The sequence below is a fragment of the Myotis daubentonii genome, chromosome 7 (assembly GCF_963259705.1).
Source record: "Myotis daubentonii chromosome 7, mMyoDau2.1, whole genome shotgun sequence".
Lineage (NCBI taxonomy): Eukaryota > Metazoa > Chordata > Mammalia > Chiroptera > Vespertilionidae > Myotis > Myotis daubentonii.
In genome coordinates, this window is record NC_081846.1 from 41,442,088 (window position 1) to 41,464,552 (window position 22,465).

The 22,465-nt window shown below is 39.9% G+C and overlaps 1 protein-coding gene across 13 annotated transcripts in view; it reads right to left on the reverse strand.

Annotated features, from left to right (window-relative positions):
- The window catches only part of OSBPL6 (oxysterol binding protein like 6), a 176,834-nt gene that overhangs the window by 45,052 nt on the left and 109,317 nt on the right, over nt 1-22,465 (reverse strand). For 10 of the 13 annotated variants that reach the window (XM_059703964.1, XM_059703957.1, XM_059703959.1 and 7 more), the window contains 6 exons: nt 15,199-15,291; nt 6,954-7,076; nt 4,250-4,303; nt 3,079-3,192; nt 2,792-2,962; nt 131-263 (listed from right to left, as the gene is read on the reverse strand). In XM_059703964.1, coding sequence (XP_059559947.1) covers nt 131-263; nt 2,792-2,962; nt 3,079-3,192; nt 4,250-4,303; nt 6,954-7,076; nt 15,199-15,291 — 688 coding nt within the window. Of the gene's footprint in view, nt 1-130; nt 264-2,791; nt 2,963-3,078; nt 3,193-4,249; nt 4,304-6,953; nt 7,077-15,198; nt 15,292-20,107; nt 20,239-22,465 lie in introns of those variants that run through there. The other 3 variants (XM_059703968.1, XM_059703960.1, XM_059703963.1) reach the window with 3 other exon arrangements.

Consider the following 22,465-nt stretch of genomic DNA (forward strand, 5'->3'; position numbering starts at 1 on the left):
AATAAGAAGGAAAAAAAAAAGTCGAGGCCTCAGGGAGGTGGAGGAAGTGAAAGGTGCAGCACGCACGATTCACCTCCTTTGTTTCTGTTGCTTGGCTTATGCTCACAGCCCACACTGGGTAAGAACTAACCTTCTGCACACCTGTCCATTTCTTCCGAGTCCTGTAACCAGGCTGCCACTTTACTCTGGCCGGTGGTGCAGGTGACAGGGAGGCTGTTGCTGCATGGCAAGGGGGACTGCCATGAACAGCTGTTTTGTTGCACCTAAAATAAACAACAACAAAAAATGAAGTTAAGCAGAAACAGTACATTTAAGTGATTTAAAAAAATACAAGTACTCTCAAAAGACCATTTACAAAGAAAGGAAGAAAGGGCACCATCAAAATATGGAGAAAGCCACTTGGTTAAATGTGGTACATGCTCAGTGAAGCCAAAATTCACAAACACTAACAACATGTTCATCAATTGCTTTCTCTGTTATACCAGGACACTGAATGGGACAGCACTCAAGTAGGTTATATCTCATACTCTCAGGGACCTGCCAACTCAAATTCCCAATAATGTTAAATTACTCCATCAGTCGTATTGGATACAATGTCCTCACTGCAGGCTCAACTCATGATGGAAGGCCTTTCCCCTTACAAAAGCTCTCTGTGTGCTCATGATCAGCTCAAGGTCGAGGTAGTCACCTGTGATTCCTAAATGCTGTACATTATCCATCAGCAAGTAACCTTGCAAATGCTTTGAATGCATACAGAAAAGTCTAGTATATAAAAAGGTAGTCTTGCCAAGTTTATTACTTAAAGCTGATATACTTCCCATGGAAGGTATTTTATGGGAAATAAAGTTGTATGAACTATGTAGATACTAAAGTGAGTACAGTAAATGTTCAGTGGGGGGGGGGGGGGGCGGGAAGCAGAAAGTTGTTTTCCCAAAAGCTGAAACAACTTTAAAACTCCATATTTAATTTTGCTTTTTAATTTTCTATTACAAGTGGCTGTGTCTCTTTTAATTTATTCTGAAGTGAAGGCTGCACATACATAGCCAACACAGACTTATTTGTTACCCACACTGGGCCACAAAGCAATTAACATTCAGAAGTCTCACGACTTGATACTCAGAATGCAAGCAGTGTTAAGAGCTCTCCTCAGACTTTATTGCATTTTGATAAATGCATTGGGAATTTTTCACTGAGTTAGATCTAAGAGAATGTCATTCATAACTAGGGCAATAGATCTCCTATGAAAACCAGAGCTAAAGAGCTTTCTTATTCCAAGGCAAACAGTGGGGAGGATTTAGTTTCAGCTCTCTGTTCTTGGATATCACCCAAGTGATTTAATAAATAACAAAAGGGATGAAAATAATGTATCTTTTATCAACACTCTGTGCCAAAGATGCAGGCAGAAGCTGGAACCATCAAAGGATTAAACATTTATATTTTAAAAATATCCAGCAGGGATACATTTCTTGTTTAATTTGGACTAACTCTGGGATTCATTCTATCCTGTGGGGAGAAGGCAGGAGGCAGGCAAGGAGGCTCAGAGAAACCTGGGAGTTATGTTGAGCATCTTGTGTTGGGTCATTCAGTAAGTGCCCTGTTTCCTAACCCTCTGATCTCCTGGTTCGCCCAACACCTCCTTCCTAGGACTGATTAAACAGCCTTGCCAAGGCTACAACCCAAAAGGTTTCAGAGCCTACGAAATACTTGAGTAATTTCCATTGAGATAGTAAAAACTGAACACAGAATTGTTTTATTTACTCTGATTTGATTAGTCTTACAGTTACTCCATGATGTTTTTCAATGCTTTGCAAGGAAAACTTAGATATATGTACTATATACACCCTTATATGAGAAAATAGAGAAAGGGTAATTTTCACTGAAACATTCGCAAATCCAGCTCCTTGTGGCAGCCAGTTATTCACAGATGTCCCTGTTCTCAATATCAGGTGCCAAGTGGGAAGGTGGAACACCCCTGGGCAGGGCCATGTGGCTCTGGTTCAGAAAACTTAATTATCGAGTCAAAGACACAAACAGCTGTCTCCCTGCCTGTGGTCTTAACCTTGATTTTTAATAGGCAACACCTCTAGTTTTTCAGCAACACAGAAAATGAACTCTTACTACAGTCCAAAGAACAACTTCAGTCTTCCGCAATCTGGGACCCAGAATAATGGAAAGGAAACTGAGAGATGAGGATTCAGATCCTGGCTCAGCTGTTCAATGGCCATGTAACACCTGGAAAAATTTTGTTCTGTCTCTGAGCTTTCGCTATATTAAAGATTAGAGATGAATATATGTCAAATGCCTAACACTGCCTGACTTAGTGGGCTACTGCTCAGATTGTTGGCAAATTCTCTAGCCCACTTGCATTAACCTCAGGGGAAAATTTACTCATCTCTCCCTGGGTCATGTATGTATTATATCTCAAGGCAAAAAAGCAAGTTTCATTTTCAAAACTTTGTAGTCTTCCTATTACCACCCAGGAAGACATCAATTTCTAGGTGCTAATTAATCAAATGTTCGCCCCACTTCCAAATATTCTTAAAAAGCTATAGAAAATTAGTTTGTAGTCCATTCGTAAAAAGGAAAAGCAACTGTTAATTCTCTCGGTGATCCACATATCCACCTGATCCGTACTTGTTATTAACTTTGATGCCAAATGTCACTACTGTCTTCTGAGAGCTACTTTACAAAGAAAATCATCTCTTTTGGGTTGGTCAAATGAGACTCTGTTATGGGCCTACATAACTTTCCAAGCAATTTCTGGGCTGACTTTTATATTTCTAAGACACACCTTTCCATCTATGACGGAAACATTAGCAGCTGGTGAGGATTCAGCTGTGGAGGTTGAAGGAAATATGTGAAAACTAGCATCTCTTGGCGACCTCACAATCTCATTCTGCCGGTATAGGCGATGGTGGCGCAGTTTGGAGACCCACGCATCAAACCAGTCCTGGGATTTCACCTAAAACAATGAACAAGAGGAGAAGGTAATGGTGAAACCGATACTCTGTTTACCACTGATATAGGCAAGTGATTTCCTCGGATAATGGCAGAGAAACTGGTGAAAAGCAACTTCACCTTCAAATGATAGATGTGCTCTTCTGTGTCCAGGTCTATCCTCCGAGCTTTCTTTTTAATAGACATGACTGAGAGTCCGACATCGATGCTTCCGTGGACCTTCCCTTTTTGAATCTGAAATATTTAAAACACTAGTAAAGAGGCTGGAAGGATAGATGATGTGTTTCTGCACGGAAGTGAGCTTAATGACATCTTTAACTTCTCTCCAGAAAGGGAAAAAGGTTCGGGTTCTGAGGTGAAGGTCCTTAACCTGAGGACAGTTGAAGTTGCCATGACTCCACACCAATTTCAGTAAGTAAGAATATCCAGCTCTTACTCCTGTTTCTGGCATAACATATAATGTCCCTTTTTTATAATTCTAAATTGTATAACTTATATCCCAAAAAATGTATCGTTAATGGTTCTTAAAATAACTGTGGTCCATCTTTGACCTACAGCCCAGAACCATCCCCAAGTAATCTGCTAGCAGACAGCTGCTGGGACAGAACTGGGCAGCTGGGACCAGAGAGCACAGAGCAGCCCGCTCTTCCTTCTGGCTGCCCTCGTCTGACCAAGGACACACAGCGATTCAATGGAAGAGATGAGAGCAAAACGGAACTCTTATTTCCCCACACCACAATGATAAGGAGGGCATTTTCCAGTTTTGCATGCAAACAACTACTTTCTACAGTAAAGAAAAATAAATAGGATTAATTTTAGTAAGTTGGGATTCCCAAGATAAGAGAATGTATGATATGAAATAGAAATGAAGTTCATAAGATAGGTATTAAAAGGACATCGACAAGAACAAAGGTTGCTTTAAATCTCAAACAGCACATAAAGCATAGTTTATTAAAATGCAAAAAAAAGCCCATTTGGGTTTTTCTCTCCAAGACAGAAAAGTTGATTTTTGTTAGTGTGTTACTTTTAGGTTTAAGCTTGCTTGTAACAACAGACAGCACAATAGTGAAATTAAATCTCCATGCACCAGTTTGAGATTTTATGTTAGCTTGAGCTGAAGCCTAAAACACACCTTCCATGCAGCATGGAAGTCTGGTAGCTTGTTAAATGTTACAGGCACAAAAATGAACAAAGCTGGTAACTATGGCACAAGGCTGGCACAGCTGTGGTGTGTACACACTTCAAGCAAATTCTACATCAATCTCTGACACATGCCTTGTGTGCTACTTACATCAAGTGGTGCCTTTGAATACTTTAACATTCCATTATCCAGGACAAAAAAACGCTGCAAGAACCAAACAACCCCCAGTTATTGTACTTTAAATTATATAAGACATTCACAAGTGTGGGTTAATGTTGCCTGGCATTTAGTAAACAATGTGTTTATCATTTTAATATATAAGTTGGGTACTGTTAACCTACTTGGTTTCTTTTACACACAATGCAATGGAGCTGAAATCTTTTCACCATGGTTTTTCTTAACAGGGGTGGCTATGCTGGGTGGAGGATGTGAATCTCAGGACCTGTAGCTAAGACTTTCTGAATGAATCATATTGGGATTTTTTTTTTTTTTTTTGAAAGTGAGAAATAAGAATAACCTGAGTTAGGTCACAGAGATTCTGTGAGGAGCTTGGTAATTTCTCAGTCCTGTATTTCCCTGGGTATCATGGGTAATTTCTGGAAATGCTCATGTCTGTCACAGAAGCCAGTGGACTGGGTCTATGATTAATGAGTGATCTGGAAAGTTGCCTTAGCAATATGTTTGCATCTCTAATTTGCAAAATTCCTGCAGTGTACTATTATTAAAAGAGATAAGTATTTCTTAACTACATTAAGGGTTTAAAATCTGAGGGGGGTGGGGGGGAAGGAATTTTTGGGCAATTTTCATCACCTTTAATATACTCCTGATCCAATTCAAATGCATGCAGCCACTTTTGCTCCACAAACACTCAGGAACTCTCTGTTGTTGATTTCCTTTCCAAGGGCAATTGACAAAAGAACAAACAGCTCCCAGGACCCAATCAAACAATGAGTCCAGTGCCCTCTTCAAGTCTCTACAGATGTAGGGAGCCTTTCTGTTGCTGGAAAATTACTCTGCTGGGAAGTTTTTATGTGATTCAGGAACTCTTAGCTGCTGAGGTAGCAGGAAGTCAGGCTAGGGACACCCTGCATGGAACTCACATGGGACCCCTTTGTTATAGGTTAGGGGTGGCAACAAGTAAGCACCGGAAGAAAGAATCTCTACAGCTGAAAAACACTTGATGACTCGATTCCCATAAATTGGGCAGTCAAATGGGCTGATACTTGAATAAATATCTGATGGCACTAGAGACCAGGAGAAAAGGTTATGCGAGGGAGAACCTCCCACTACTTATGCAACAAAATGTTCAAAGGCATGGTCCAGAAAGAGCTGCAGTTGAACCACAGCCAGTTTTGCTGAAACAGGAACTGAGAGTGCTAAATAAGTTTGCAATTCAAATCAAATTGGTTTATTTGACCTCCCCCCCCCCACCACCCATTTTTCCATTTCTATCTATTAAAGAATTTTAGCAGGGATAACCTACATGAGAGTAGCAGGGCCACTGATTTGAGGAACTGTGAAGTGGTAAGGTCAGAACAAAAGGCAAAAAGCTGATCAAAATCCAAGGAAGAACAGGGTAGAGAAATCCTGGCATTGGGAGAATACTAGGGGTTCAGGGGAGCCTGTCAAGTGAGAAGGAATAGTTGTGGGAGCCTCTTTGGCCTGCTTTTACTTCACCCTCAGAGATAGAGGATTGAGCAACATTCCCATTGGTTAATTTTTTAAGTCTTCCTTTTTTAAAAAATATGCTTTTGATTTCAGAGAGAGGAGGGGAGAGGGAGAGAGGCATAGAAACATCAATGATGAGAAAGAATCTTTGATCGGCTGCCTCCTGCTGGGGATTGAGCCCAGAATCCAGATATGTGCCCTGATTGGGAATTGAACCGTGACCTCCTGGTCGATGCTCAACCACTGAGCCACACCAGCCAGGCCAAGTCTTTCCCTTAAAGTGGAAAAAGTATATTTCTTCAAATATTTTATAATCCATAACCTCCTTGCTAGGGGCCGATGGGCAGCTACCACCAGCCAATAAATCTGTCTGCCCTGAGGTGAAATCCATGGGCAGATGTGGCAAGTAGATGAGCCTGTTCTTCCAGTGATTTGAGGTGCTGATGGTCTGCCAAAGGGCTGACACTGAAAACAGAGGACAAATTCCTCCTCAGCATCACACAAGTCTTGCTGCTCAGGTCACTGCAACAATGAAGTGCGAAATATTTTCTCTGTAATTAAAACTGGAGGATGGAAAAAGCATGTGGGGTCGGGAAGAAAAGAATAAACCATATAGTTTAAAGAGTAATAACCAAACTTCCAAGGTCAGTGAATTTCCACCTTTAATTTGCACTGGTAACAATAATTCTAGGTAGTTACCCCAATGAAGTAAATAGAAATTCATTGGATGGTCATCACAACATCATGACAGTAAAAAATTAGACATAAATAGCGTACATATCCAGCAAAAGGGAATTGGTTCCATAATCGTGGAAAATTGGTTCAATAAGTTCATCCAGTGGAATATATGCATGAATTTTTTTAAAACCTTCCATTTAGAAGAATATTTAATAAGAACATATTAATTTAAGTGGAAAAAACCCCCAGAGTAGATAATAATATGTACAAACTGAATTTAAAATATAAAAATAAGTTATTTTAAAATATTTTTAAAATAATTTTCCCCCTGCAGACAGATATTACAGATCTCAGACTTAAACAGGTACTACAGGTTGCATGCAGCCCAAATGGCTGAAACAAGGCCTAGAGAATTAGTTTGCACATACAGCCATACTCCTGGCTTCCCACCAAATCAGATCCTCTATTTACAAAGATGAGCTGAAGATGAATATGATGAAAATGTTACCTTGTGCCAGCCTTTTAAAGGCCATTTTCTTTTCTTCAGCATAAAGCCTTCATGTTTGTCTGGTCTCTGGACATTGGTTTGGCCTATTTTCAGCCCTTCTATAATTTCCCAGCTGTCAGCTTCCTGAGAGAAAAGGAGAAAGGCAAATCACAGGTTTCTTGGTGCTTGATGACACACTTACAACAGATTCTAAGTAGAAGTTGCTTTTGAAGCAGTGTCGGACCCCACTGGAAGTATGAGCAACATTCTGGAGCAAATTCCAACATCAGATCCAGCTAAGCATTTAGAGCTGAAGTTAAAATGAGCTTCTAGGTAGACTTGCAAGTCTGGGTCCATCAGACACAGGATGGAGTTGGAGGTTGGGGTAGCATGAAATTTCAATGGCCTGTACAGAAGGGTTTTTTTTGTTTTGTTTTTTTGTTAATCCTCACCTGATGATATTTTTCCATTGATTTTTGGAGAGAGTGGAAGTGGGGGGGAGGGGGAGAGAGAGAGAATGAGAGAGAAAGAGAGAGAGAGAGAGAAAGAAACATCAATTGGTTACCTTTGCACGTGCCCAGACCAGGGCCTAGGATTGAGCCTGCAACCAAGGTACATGCCCTTGACCAGAATTGACCCCGGGACCCTTTAGTCTGCAGGCCCACGCTCTTTCCACTGAGCCAAATCGGCTACGGTAGTGGTCTGCAAACTCATTAGTCAACAGAGCCAAATATCAACAGTACAATGATTGAAATTCCTTTTGAGAGCCAAATTTTTTAAACTTAAACTATATAGGTAGGTACATTGTTATTACCTTAATTAGGATACTCCTAAGGCTTAGGAAGAGCCACACTCAAGGGGCCAAAGAGCCGCATGTGGCTCGCGAGCCGCAGTTTGCCAACCACGGGGCTAGGGCATGTACTCAGAAGGTTTAAAATGCATTTTTCCAGACAGTGCATCTGTGGGCACAGAGGCACTTTAACCTTTTGAAATAAGACTGTTTTGATGGCAAATGTTCAATTAGTGCGTGGACCTAGCTCTCTGTGCAGAAATGGAAAGGCTGCACGGGTCTAAGTGGCTCATGACCTTAAGCTGAAGAGCAGCGCTGTGGGGACCTGTTTCTCCTCAGTGAAGCCGTGTGTGCATAAAACCTCCTGCTCGCCAAACACACCAAGAGGTCCATGCTTTTCGAAGGCACGTATCCTGAGACACACACACCCTTGAGCCTTCTTGGAAAAAGCACCACACTGCGAGCCCAGGTATCTGGGATGCTCAAGTCCACACAAGCGTCCTCCTCTGGTAAAAAGGAACTAAATCACAGTTTCCTCTGCCATAAGACATATTTTGTTCATCTATGGTTTTTATAATTTTTTTAATGAGTTTTCAACACTTAAAAATCAGAGGATTTCAGATTTCAAATGTCCAAATTTCTGGTGTTTTGTGAAAGCCTGTAAGATCTGGCAACAGTGCGCATGGCCTGAGAGAAGGATGCCCATTCTTAGGCTGTCCCAGTTCCCCCCACACCCCCCTGGGGGCCTACTTCCATGGCCGTCGACTGGCCCTTAGCAACATCCTGGGTTTTAAAATCTCTGGACCAGGTGATTTCTTAAAAACAAATTTTTTAAAAATTGATTTCAGAGAGGAAAGGAGAGGGAGAGATAGAAACATCAATGATGAGAGAGAATCATTGAACAGCTGCTTCCTGCACCTTCCCTACTGGGGATCGAGCCCGGGCTTATGACCTGATCGGGAATCGAACCATGACTTCCTGGTTCATAGGTTGACACTTAACCACTGAGCCACACTGGACGGGTCGGACCAGGGGATTTCTGAGGGCCCAGCACTAAAGTACCTGCTGGCCTGGCAAACGCTCAATTCAAGATCTCATGCAGGTGGCAGGATTTTTTTTTCCAGCCAACATTCTGCAATTTTACTTATATTTTGTAAATAAAAAATAGTTCTTGTTTATTTGATAATCTTGATAAAATTATAGCATCAAAGTAATCATGTGTAGCACATTTCCAAAAAGATATTTTTCCTTTTCTTGACATTCAATATTATTTTGTATCAGTTTCAGGTGTACAGCATAGTGGTTAGACAAGCATATACTTTACAAAATGTTCCCCCAATATTTCCCATACCCACCTGGCACCATGAGAGTTATTACAACTTATTGACTATATTCTCTCTGCTGTACTTTACATCCAAGCGACTATTTTGTAACTGCCAATTAGTACCTCTTAATCCTTTTACCTTTTTCGCTCAGCCGCCCAAACCCCAGCCCCTCTGGCAACCATCAGTCTGTTCTCTTTGTCCATGATTCTGTTTCAATTTTGTCTGGTCATTAATTTTGTTCTTTAGATCCCACATATAAGTGAAATCATATGGTATATGTCTTTTTCTGTCTGACTTGTTTATTTAGTATAATATCTTCTAGGTTCATCCATGATGTCACAAATGGTAAGATTTTATCCCTTCTTATGGCTAAGTATATATGTACCACCACTGTTATCACTTGTCTATTGACTTGGGTTGCTTCCATATCTTGGCTATTGTCAATAACACTGCAATGAACATAGGGGTGGGTATATTCTTTTGAATTAGTGTTTTGGGTTTCTTCAGATATATACCAGAAGTGGAATCACCGGGTCATAAGGTGGCTCCATTTTTAATTTTTTGAGAGCCCTCCATACTGTTTTCCATAGTGGCTGCACCAGTCTGCAATTCCACCAACAGTGCATGAGGGTTCCCCTTTCTCCACATCCTCACAATGAGATATTATCTCACACCTGTCAGAATGGCTATCATCAATAAATTCAAATGTGGTATAATTTAGGAGCAGGAACTACAAGGTCACATCCCATGCACAACTGCTACAGTCCTGCCCACAGTGCAGGGAAGCAAAAACCCCCAGCTGGATGCAGCTCCAGGTATCAGGGCACCCCCCCTCAGAGCGCCCCATCCCAGAATGACTCCGGAGGGTGCCTTCCGAAAAGATACATTCCATCAGGAGTCTTTCGCAGATCCCAGAACAAAGGCTTCAACAGGAAGAGCCAATGGCCCCAATCCAGGGCACATAAACTTACTGGCACAAATGTCTGGGTGGTGGCTGCCCAGACCCGCTAAAGGACTGTGAGGCGCTGACAAGGCCCAGAGGCTATGGTGCCACAATCAGTTACTAATATCGGCCATGGGGACAGGAAGGGAAAGGGCTGCCTGTTTACTATCCATGTCTCTTTTTCCTTTGTTCTCCTTTCATCCCAGAAACTGCTTGCTCTTTGGCCACATCAAATCTATGTTCAAATCCAAATATATGTGAATTGGGTGGACTTTTCACAGAAAGTGATGTTTCTAGGACATGTCACGGAACATTGCTTCATTCTAACATCATGAAGGCTAGGAGATGTTCCTGACTTCTGAAAAGCCCTCTAAAACCAGCATCATGCTTCTATCCTCTTTAAGCCCAACTGTCGAGTAAGACTCCCTCCACGTTCTGCGTGGAGTAGGGTTCGGTATCTGAAAGAGGAGCCGCACAACAAATGAGAGAAAAAGACACGAGATAATTTTGCAATATTGGGGGACCAGGCGGACAAGTCCCGAAGGACTTCCTCCACTGCTCAGGCTGCTCCAATCTTTTATTGATCTGGAGTACCCCTTAGGGTAAGGAGGTTTCAATGACACACAGATCAGCAAACAATTTCCAGGAATAGACAAAGTATCTGATTAGCTCATCAATAGATTTCCAGGAGTATCTGATTAACAATAATCAACAAGGATCTACATAAGTATCTAAGGAATTGAGTGAACTAAGGTGGGGATGCTTCAACTATTATTACCTAAATTAATTGGGTGGTGCACAGCTCTGACCTTTGCTAGAACTTCAAAGGTTACTAGCTTTTGGGGGGTCTCTGTCTAAACTCAGCTAATGAAGACAATGAATGGACTCCGGCACCCAACCCTACAACAAACACATTCCCACAAAACCCCAGGAAAACTAATGTCAGTTGTCATCTTCTTTGTCATCTGAGGGGTGTCTAGTGAATGAACTACAGACCTTACAGAAGCACACCCACCAGTTTTTATTTGGCAACATTAAGGACCCTTTATAGGATCTGTAAAATTATGCATCACTAAAATGTGTTTGTTTTTTAAGAAAAAAGACCTGTAAGAAACCCCCAAAAGTGGTTTTCTACTTGAAGATAATACTGTCAGAAACTTGGGTAGATCTGGTCAAAGTTGTTAATTAGACAAAGTAATTTAAAAAGGTTGCAAATGAGAATTTCAGGCTGTATACGATGTTTTTTGTCATCCAGAAAACAAAGGGGGTCCTATGCATTCTCATTTTCAACAGGAGAATACAGTTTATGAGTAATCTATAATAATAAAAGCTTAATATGCTAATTAGACTGGACGTCCTTCTGGACAACTTTCCGGACGCAGCCGGGGCTGCGAGGGCCGAGCCCCTTGCACGAATTTCATGCATCGGGCCTCTAGTGTGAGAATAACAGAAGAAGAAAGTAGGTTCTTATACAAAGTACAGTATTTTTGGCTTTCTATTCTTACTAAAAAAGTAGATAAAAATGATGGATTTTGATTTCATAAAAATGATGGATTTCTACTGATTTCTTTTTTAAAGTTTGGTATACTCATGAAACGAATATATCCATTAGCACTCTTTCTGTTCTTAGAGAGATATCAACTGTGCTTAATGACATTTTTATTTTTGGTAGCGCCATCCATGGATAGAATCTCTAAAAGAATAGCACTGCTATTATTGGCTAGATCTTACCTTATTTTAAGGCTAGTGTTCATCTTTGATTTATTCCCTGAGTGTGTGTGGGTGTGTATGATGAACACTCCGAATTACTCGTGAAAATGGAAACATTTAATAAGTATAGATGTTTTTAATTTTTTTCCTAATGAAACCCAGAATGTAATAACAACTTGTCCCTATGGGGCTATGGCTATTGATTTCTAACACACTCATTTTTTTCTTCTTTGGGAGTTTAACTGGAGAGGAAACAAAAAGGGGTAAGAAAGAACAGATGAAAAGTTAAAACGCATTTCTTCATTATAAATGAGGCAGCTCTGAACAAATAATTCCATTCACTCCGATGCAGAATAACTAAACCCACCAAAAGTAATTGAGAAGAATCCTAGTGTAATTCCTACAGTTAAATAAACTGTCAATCTGACAGAGAGGCAAAGATAGAGCCAGCGCGAACAACATTCTCTCTATTTAATTAGAAATGCTGATGATAATGATATAAACAAGGTGTGTAATAAATGAAACATCCCAGCTCAGTATTTAGCACCACCCATCTCTGCTTAGTAGACTAGGTCGATCTTAAGAAAGCTAAGATTACTCTTTGAAAATTGAAGACTTTTTTTTTTCATAATTTCAATTGATATTAAAAGTCTTCAATTTTCATAGGTTTACTTATAATAGAAACAGAGCCCAAAGCCCTAATGTGATCATGTCAGTACTTGACTCTAGTTAAATACATAAACATTTTTGCTATTATAGAGGTTTTAGTAATATTTTTGATCTAATAATAATAACTAAACACAGGAAGTAACCTAATAACAGCCCTAGTCTGTTCATTTTGGGGGGAAAAAACACCCCCCAAAACAATCAGAGACATTTCTTTTCTTAAGGGCATGCTCTTTGTGCATGCATGTGTGGGTGGGTGGGTGAGAGAATGCTTTAGGAGGTGAAAGTACCAAAGAATTTGAACACATCCTGAGACAGGACAATGTGTACTTCAAACAATGTTCTTCCACCACCACCAGAGCCCAGGAAGCCCATCTTCTCTCAAAGGGGCTGAGAGATGCTATCTGGACCCTCTGATGTCATGGGGCCCCCAAAGATATGGTATCTATTAACACAAAAGCACGAGTATTAATCCGACAGCAAGAGCCAAGCGGACAATAGCATGGAGGAGTAATGGGAAGTGGATGCTGCTGGTGCCCAGCCCAGATCCTGAATCAGGCCGGTGGACCCAGGCCCCAGCTGCTGTGAGCACTGCGAACTGCTAAGGCTAAGGGGGAAGAGCTGTTTTCACCAAACTGGGGCCTGGGGCCTGGGGCCTGGGAAATTATGCTGCAGCATCTCTCCCCCGCTTGGCTCTCAAGGACTGAAGGAACCAAGGTACAAAGGGCTGAGGGAACAAAAAGTCCTCCTTGCCTCAGGGTGAAACCAACACTGTGCTCCAATTCATGGCCTGGAGCTCTGGACTCCAGCTCAAAGCCCTTCTTGCTTAGCTCCACACCTGCCCTGACCCCTCCCTCACCCCTCTCCCCAGAGGGCTCTCCCCAGCAAATTACAAGCACCCAGTGTCAGGATGTCCCTCTAGGGAACCTGACTTAAGAAAGAATATGAAATAAAGAAATGAATGTGGTAGTGATGGGACTGGCTACACCAAGTGGTCTGGGGCTGAGGGTGGATTGGGTAGAAAGGTGATCAGCATTTGAAAATAGCATTCTGTTTCCAGAGTTTCTTTAGCCAGGTCAAGGAAGGGGAGGGGAGCAGGGAGCACCCCAGGCAGGCTGGGTACAAGGGGTAGACCCCCAGCTGGGGAGGAGAGAGCATGGCTACTGTGGGGAACTGTGTGCAGGTGGAGGTAGCTGGACTATAAAGTGAGATGCCAACGAGGCTACAGATGCAGCTGGCGGGAGGGGCAGGGCCGGAGAACGTCTTGTGTGCCTGCTGCTCCCTAGTTGTTTTAACACCAGCACCTCTCCTTCCTGTTTCTGTATATGTCTCCAAGTCTTCCTTTCTCTGAGTATCTCTCACTACCATGTCTCTGTTCCTCTCTGCTCTGCCACATACTTCCCAGCTATCTGACGCTGGACACTACTCTCTGTCTCCATAAATGAGAATGTTACCAGTACTCACTTTGTGGAGTTGAGGGCTGACCAAGGGAGGAAATATATGTACTAATCCAGGGTCTGGCTCAAGGTGGGTGCTTAATAAATGTTAGCTGCCCTTCCCGTTGCCTCTGCATTTACTTATTTATCTGTTCTCTCTCCTTTAGCTGCCTATAAGAAAACACTGATGTTTCAGAGAGATTACTACTTGTATTTACCAAGTAAATATTCTCTATTTGCTATTCCAATAGAAATCATATCATTTTAAATTTTTTGTGGTTTAATAACTCCCCCTTTCCTTAGTTTAGCAATCTACTTCTGTCTGATTGAATAAATGTCTCAGCTTGTAATAGCTTCAAAATATAACGAGATACAGTGTACACAGTCCACAACACTAGGGTAGTAGAGTGTTCTTTCTTCAAGGATTCTATTTAATAAAGGACAAGGGAAGTGGATGGATCAGTTATATATATTTGGAAGTTGAAATGCTTTGGAAGTCAAGTGCTATTTTTATATTTGATTTCAAAAGCCCCAGGCATCCTGTTTTCTGGGTTTCTTGACAGGGGAGCCAGCCCACTGAAAATCTCAGGGAGCCGGGTGGGCTGCGGATGAGTAGGATGACGTCTCCTCGACTTTATGATTTTTGCATTTTAGACAAAAATGAATTCAGATATTTAGCTAGTCATAGGAAGAGAAGGCTGAAGGGGGGGGAACACTGGCTTCCATGAGACAGAAAAGGTCTTAAAAATCTGCAGGTTCTCCTCAGCTCACTGCTAGGAAGGCCAGATGTAAGGAGGAGCCGGGGACTCGGAGTGTACAACAGCCCTGCTGGGTGGCTACGAAGGCTAAGTCTGAATCCCTGCTCTGCCCTTAGCAGCTTTTTTTTTTTTTTTTTCGTCTTTGAGCAAGTGACAAATTCTCAGTTTCCACATTTAAAAAATGTAATAAACACCTACACTGTATAAGGCTGTTCATAGGGTTCTATTAAGTGGGATAATATATTTCAGCGTTTAGTACATTTCCTGGTATGCAGTACATGGGCAATATGGTAGATTATTACTGGACCCAGTTATTTTTTCTACTAGTTTGGTACAGAAATCTTTTCTCATCTCTCCAATGGGGAATAACAATAGTTTCTCTTGTCCTTTTCCCAAAACATAGAGAATGCTGGACTTCTAGATGTAATCCTGAAAATCCCAGCAAAATATACTTTCATGTCTTCCCTCCTCACGCCGGCAAAGAAACCCTACACACTGCATGCAGAAAGAAGTGCAAGAGCAGCCCTGCAGGGGGCGCCTCAGCTGCCCCAGGGGAGTCCGGTGTGAGTTATTTACAGTGCGGCTGGCCCAGGGCAGGCAGCAGGCCATCTGAGAGAGCACCACAGTCCATCACTGACCTTGGAGATGGGGACTGGCTCCGGTTCCAGCAGCTGCCGACTTACGGAGGGCTCGGTGCCGGAGGAAGCAGTCCTCTCCAGTACGTGGGAACTCTGAATAAAGGGAAATACAACCCAGGGTTAGATAAGCCATTTCTCGTGTGGATGGGCATGGGGGTGAGATCACAGATCACAGTAAAGACAGCGAGCTGTGTTAGAAACTGCGGGGTTCTGAGGAGAACAAAGGCAGTAGCAACAGTCAGAAAAATCTCAGCCAGGATTCTGTTGTCCCTTTTTAAAAAAATATATTTTATGGATTTTTTACAGAGAGGAAGGGAAAGGGATAGAGAGGTAGAAACATCGATGAGAGAGAAACATCGATCAGCTGCCTCCTGCACACCCCCTACTGGGGATGTGCCTGCAACCCAGGTACATGCCCTTGACCGGAATCGAACCCGGGACCCTTCAGTCCGCAGGCCGACGCTCTATCCACTGTGCCAAACCGGTTAGGGCCTGTTGTCCCTTCTTATCTGCTGAACTGGTTGGTCCTGCAATGTTGGATTCAATCTTAAAGAAGGAGTCAAGGGGCCACACAAATTTTTTAAAAGATCGGTACATTTACTACATACACAATTAGCCTTACATAAGAATATCTGCTTACCTCTCCAATGGCACTATACAAAGAGAAAATTTTAAGTCAAAAAGTCCAGAGCTTTAATGCCATTTAGTCTTTAGAGTTTCTTAAAATCCCTATGAGATAATTATATTATAATATTATAATTATAATATTATAGTATCTATATATTTATAAAAACCTAAGTGTCCATCGCAACTGAACGAATGACTGAACAGGCTGCGTGGGGTGACTAGGCCAGCAGGGGGGTTGGTGAGGGGCGACCAAACGACTGAGCAGCAGGCTGTGTGGAGTGACCAGGCCTGCAGAGGGGTTAGTGAGGGGCAACCAGGCCAGCAGGGGGGTTAGTGAGGGGCAACCAGGCCAGCAGGGGGGTTAGTGAGGGGTGACCAAACAATCAAGCAGCAGGCTGCGTGGGGCGACCAAGCCCGCAGAGGGAGACAGTTAGGGGTGATCAGGCAGGCAGGCAGGTGAGCAGTTAGGAGCCAGTGCTCCCGGATTATGAGAGGGATCCCGGAATGGAGAGGGTACAGGCTAGGTTGAGTGGACCCCTCCTCCCCTGTGCATGAATTTTGTGCACTGGGCCTCTAGTCTTATAATAATCCTTAAGTGCACAGAAAACAACTCATTAAATATAATAAACAGTAGATGTCCTTTACAAAGACTAAAAAGAGTCATCATTGATCAGTTGGATAACATTCCAACAGAAAAACAGGCAAAGCACATGAATAGGGAACTCACACAGAACATTTGAAAAGATGTTCACCTCAGCCTCAGAAGTATTCAAAGAAATGAAAACCAAAATAATAATGATTTTTTAAACCATTAGATTAGAGAATGGATTAGGGTTGGAGGAAAGGGAGCATAAATTGCGTATGATCTATCTAAAGGGGAATTTTGCAATTTTATTAAAAACTTTTTTTGGGAAAAAAGTAGATGCCTCATTTACCCAGCAATCCCACAGATAAATTTTCACCATTAGGAAATAATCAGATACTTATGCAAATATGTAAGAACAGATATGTTTACTAAAGCATTATTTGTTGTAGTAGAAAATATCATATATATATATATATATATATATATGAGAATAATACAAACATAAGGAAATAGCATGGAGTGATTAAAGATGACAATATGGATCCATGTCAACTGATATGTAAAAATACACATAATGTTCTGTCAACTGAAAAATCAGGCTATAAAAAGTATATAGAATATAATGATGTTATAATATAATCAAAATATATTTCAGAATGTTTGAATTGAACTATAGCTATCCAAAGGTGGAAGGATTATAGATAATTTTTAATTGCTTCTTAATCTTTTTCTAATTTTTTAATGCAATAAGTGGATATTACTTGTACATATGAAAAAAACATGAAGAACTTTCTATGGGAGAACAATTTTGAAAGACATCAAAGAACTCAGTGTAGTTAATTTTCAGATATAGGCTGAAAATGAAATATAATGTTTTTACTCTAGTTATTTCACTTTTTCAATAGACAGGTTGGTATTTTATTTACTTATTGAGCCCTCTATTTTTGATACATCACTGGAAAACTATTAGATTAATATTTGCTCTTTCATAAAGAAAATTACACTTTGATCTGAGCCAATTATTCTAATTTCTTTGTAAGTTTAAAGCTTTTGGTTATTTCTATCACCTTGAACACAAGGAGTCTGGTTACAAATTTTAAAAATCCTACCTGAATGCATTCTGAGCCATTTATTAGAAAGAAAACAACAGAAGGAAAGGATTTATGAATTGTTCTCATTCTTTCAATTTGTGAGAAAACAGAAGAGATAAGAACAGATACTTTGGTGCCAAATATAATGAGGCAGGGGTTAGCAAGAATTCCTAATCTGACAGCTACAGTGTCGAAGGACAATTTAAGCATTAACTGGGACTCTGCTTTTTCCATTCCCAGACCTACTTGAATTAGCAGAGAAAAATGATAAATGTGGCTGAGTACCCATACCTGTGCCAGCGCCTTTTGATGGAGAGTCAAAAGCCACGATATACGATGGAGTGAAAGACTGGAGGTGTGTGTTCAGATCTTCAACAGAAAAAATGGGAACAAACCACCTGGGAATGGCATTATTTGTTTGTTCATATTGATGTTCTGGATAGGAACCTAGGCTAACATGTGATGGTCAATTGCTACTTTTAAATAAATTTAGGAATATTTTAAAATTCTATCCATTTTAATTCCTAACACAATAAATACAGATAGATATAACCTACATAAGCAAAAGCTCTTTGAAGCCTTCAATAATTTTTAGGAGTGTAAAGGGTTCCTGAAATCAAAAATTTGAGGACCACTGTTCTAGAAGAACTACTTTTAAAAATGTTGTGTTTATTATTAAAATGGAGAATTCTGACTTGCATGTAAGTTATTCTGTTTCTCATAATGCTTCTTTTGAGGAAAAGCACTGTTTAAAAACTAACGCATTTTAAAATTTCTTTAACACTAGTTAAGCTAAATTATATAAATCTTTTCATTAATAACCCCAAACTATCCTGAGACATTACACAAACTAGTAGAGGGAAAGAAACCTTGTGTCATATACTCTTCAAATTCATCTGAGCAAAACTACTCTAAATGTATATTCTATGAAACTAAAAAAACATGACCTTATTTTTCAAATGTATTAAGTTGATTTTTCTAAAAAAGAACCACAAGCAGTAAAGATATATAGGTGTCACTCTACTACAGAAATATAAATAACTTCATAATTTGAGATAAATTCCTACAGGGAGGAAAAAGTTTTCAATATTGCATTTTAAAAATCAAGAAATAGAATCTTTTAGAAACTACACAGTTCTTCCCTCACTATTTAATAGAATCAACCAAAAAGTTCAGTAAAGTAAATATAATAAAGTAGAAAAGCAGAGAATGCCAGTGATATGTGTCATTCATACATTCATTCACTTGTGTGTTGGTTGAATTAATCAACAAATCATTGTTAGACATCTGTACTGTGTCAAGTGCAGATTAGAGCATGTCAGAGAACAAAAGAGACAAGAGAATTCCTCCTATGATGCTTATATTCTAGAGAGAGGCCTTATTATACAAATGACCAAATAAGGCTGAACAAAAAATTGTTGTAAACACAAGCATTAATCTTGTTCCATGTGGCTATGGCTTTAAATTACTATATTTTTTCCAGTGAATTTTTGGTTTGAGTTTCTCTTTAAAGACCCTACCCTATCCTTATACTTGTAGGTTGCTGGGCAATAAAATACACATACATTGCCTCCTCACCCTCCCCACCCCCAACCCCCAACAAATAAACATGGTAAGAAAAGCAGAACTTGGAAAGAAACTCGACCTTAGCAACTATGTAAGCAGAAAATAAAGGATTAATTCAGGAATTTAGCCTTTGGAAGCAAACTAAATCCCCTATTTTCCGAACCAAGCCACAGACATAGGAATCAATTTAGGATATTTAAAGTGTGATCAAAAGAGTTTTGCTTCTATAGTAGTTGCCCAGGGATACTTAAAATGTTGCTAGGATTTTGTGGATAAGAAGTGTTAGAGACCAAACAAACCAAGACAGAATCTATAAATTGTCCCAATACCTGACACAAAGAACATACTAGTTTCTTCTCCACCTGATTCTACAAAATAGTTTCTATTATGGGAGCAAAGAGGCTCATTCATTTCAAACATAGTACAATACAGTACACATTCAAGCTGAGTGAAAAATACCCTAAATTTTGTTGATTTGCCAAGATACAGAAAATAATAAAAACAGTTACTAAAAAATAGCAAGTAAATGAATATTTTTATTACCACAAATGACTACATATTTTACTGAAAAATTAAAGCATAATTTATAAAACTACCCATTATAAATGTAACTAGCTTAAAAAAATAAGCTATTTCATTTAACCTCCAGAATGCTAACAAAGAAGCCAAATGCTCTTATACAAACTTGAGCAGTCTTATACAAGGTAGGCAAATGTAGGTTTACAGCTGTGAGTACACAAAACAGTGTTTATTCTTGTTTATTATTTTCCATACAAACAACTGTAAATTTACTTTTGGTCCACCCTCTATTTGTATATCGCTAGAACCTAAGTATCATTGCCTATCCAATAACAGAAAATTAATCTACTACTTTAATGACTGTCTTCAAACTCATGGTTTTTAAATCCAAAAGCAAATGCCTGAAGTTACAGAACCACACAGAAAACCATTCACTACTTTAATGAAATATCTAAGCACTTAAATGCTAAATTTTTAATATCGACAGATATTAAGAAGACAGTTGTCAAACTTACCATACCCAATCTTGGACTCTAGTAATTTAGGGTGCTCCTTGGAGGTAGGGACTAGCTCATCTTCATCTTGGTATCCCACCCCTTTTACCCCCCCAGCCCACCCCATCCTAGCACAAGACACTGAACAGTGCAGCCAGTCAAAATGTTCTGGAATTTTTCAGTGCTCTCTGATTAATTTTAGAGCACAGTCCTTCAGTAATCATTAACACATGATTAGGCATTAAACTTCTTTAGCTTCATCTCTGAATTATAAAAACCACAACGCCAACAGGATAAAACTTTCGAAAACATTTAAAGGAGTCAACTTTTTTTGCATTAAAGTAAAAAGAATAAAATGAAAATAAAGGACACAAATTTTAAAACAGAAACATCGAGTGGATTAATCCTGGAGCTCTCGGTTACTAGTTTTAAAGCTATGACTGGTCAGTGGCAAACACGTCAAATTTAATTTGGCAACATCTTCAGTAACACAAATTAATTCTTTTCATAAGGTTACCTTTAAGATAATAATTTGTGCTATAATTTTTTGTACTTTTTCTCCACCAGCTGCTATTTTCACATTCTTTCCTAATGACTTGGAAACAGATGCCACATACCTTCAAGGTGTTATATGTATTATGTAAGCAGGTTAAATAAATGGTTACATAAAAGTGTTAATTCATCTTTTAAAATCAAGTTTTTCCTCAAACACTAAAATTACAACTTAATTTCCAGGTCAACCTTTTGCTTTTTTTTTATGACTTATTTTCAGAGTAGTTTTAATATCACAGCAAAATTAATGGGGAGGTACAGCGATTCCATATACCTTCTGCCCCCACACATGCAAAGCCTCCCCAGTATCAGTAGCCCTCACCAGAGCGGTACATTTGTGACAAGTGATGAATGTAGGTTCATTCCAGTTCGGTTTTTTAAGGAACCTGGAACACACAGAGAAGGTGGAAGTACTTACCCGCCCTTTGTGCCCCCTGCTCAGATAGACTTGATGCATATTTAGCATAGAACCAGGAGTCTAGAACACATAATTTCACTGCAGCTCATCAATTCGGTAAAAGTTTGTTCCCAGTTAGTATTCACTAATCTGAATATCTCCTGGGCAACAAGTGGAAAGCTGCCAACATGACTATAGTCTGGTTTACTCTGTATCAAAGATGTGAGTAAACATATAGACAGTGAGACGCTTAATAATAGCTGAATGGCTTAGTGCAACTCCCGCAGACAGGAACATGAGTCTCAAATTGGGAGTCCACATGATGGGCCGAACAAGTCTCTTGGTTTGTTGAGCTTGTCATTTAATTTAATTTTACTTTAATTCAAAGACATAAAGGAACTGCTGGAAATATTTTAGGCTGTGGTAACAAATTTCTGTTTAGACTCACTTTTCATACAAATTTAGGATAGTAATATGGGGAATTGGACCATTGCTCTCTGAAAGTTAACTCCATTAAAACAATTCATCTGATTATTTTATCTAATCTATTTCTATATTTATGAATTATATAAAGTGTTTTTTAAAATATCCAAAATAATTTAGAAACTTCTAAAGTACTTTTTAAAATTAGAGTATATATAGTTGACATACAATATTATATTGATTGCAGGTGTGCAGAATAGTTAATTACATTTATATACCTAACGTTGTGATCACCACAATATGTCTAGTAACCATCTGGAACTGTGAAGTTATTGTATTATTGACTATATTGCTTATGTTGTATATTACATCCCCATGACTTATAACTAGAGGCCTGGTGCATGAAAATTTGTGCACTCAGAGGGGTCCCTCAGCCTGGCCTGCACCCTCTTGCAGTCCAGGAGCCCTCAAGGGATGTATGATTGATGGCCCCACCACCCCCCCATCGCCCCTCTGCCACTGCTGGTCACCACCGTGCCCCCGCATCACCGTCCCCTCCCTCTGCCCACTGGCATGCGCCTTGGTTGGCCTGGCAACACCTGCTTGCCGGTCGTTCTGCTGTTCGGTCAATTTGCATATTATGCTTTATTATATGAAAGTTTGTACCTCTTATTCCCCTTTACTGTTTGCACACATCCCCCCATCTTTCTCTCCTCTGGCAACCATCAGTTTATTCTCTGCATACATGGCTCTGTTTCTGTTTAGTGTTGCTTATTCACTTGTTTTGTGTCTAAATTCTACATATAAGTGAAATCATATAGTATTTGTCTTTCTCTGTCAGACTTACTTCATTAGCATAATACTTTCTAGATCTATACATGCTATCACAATTGGCAAGATTTCATTCTTTTCTTATTTCTGAATTATATTGCATTATATATACAGAGTGGGGTAAAAGTAGGTTTACAGCTGTGAGTATGCGAAGCACAGAGTTTATTTTGGTATTATTATT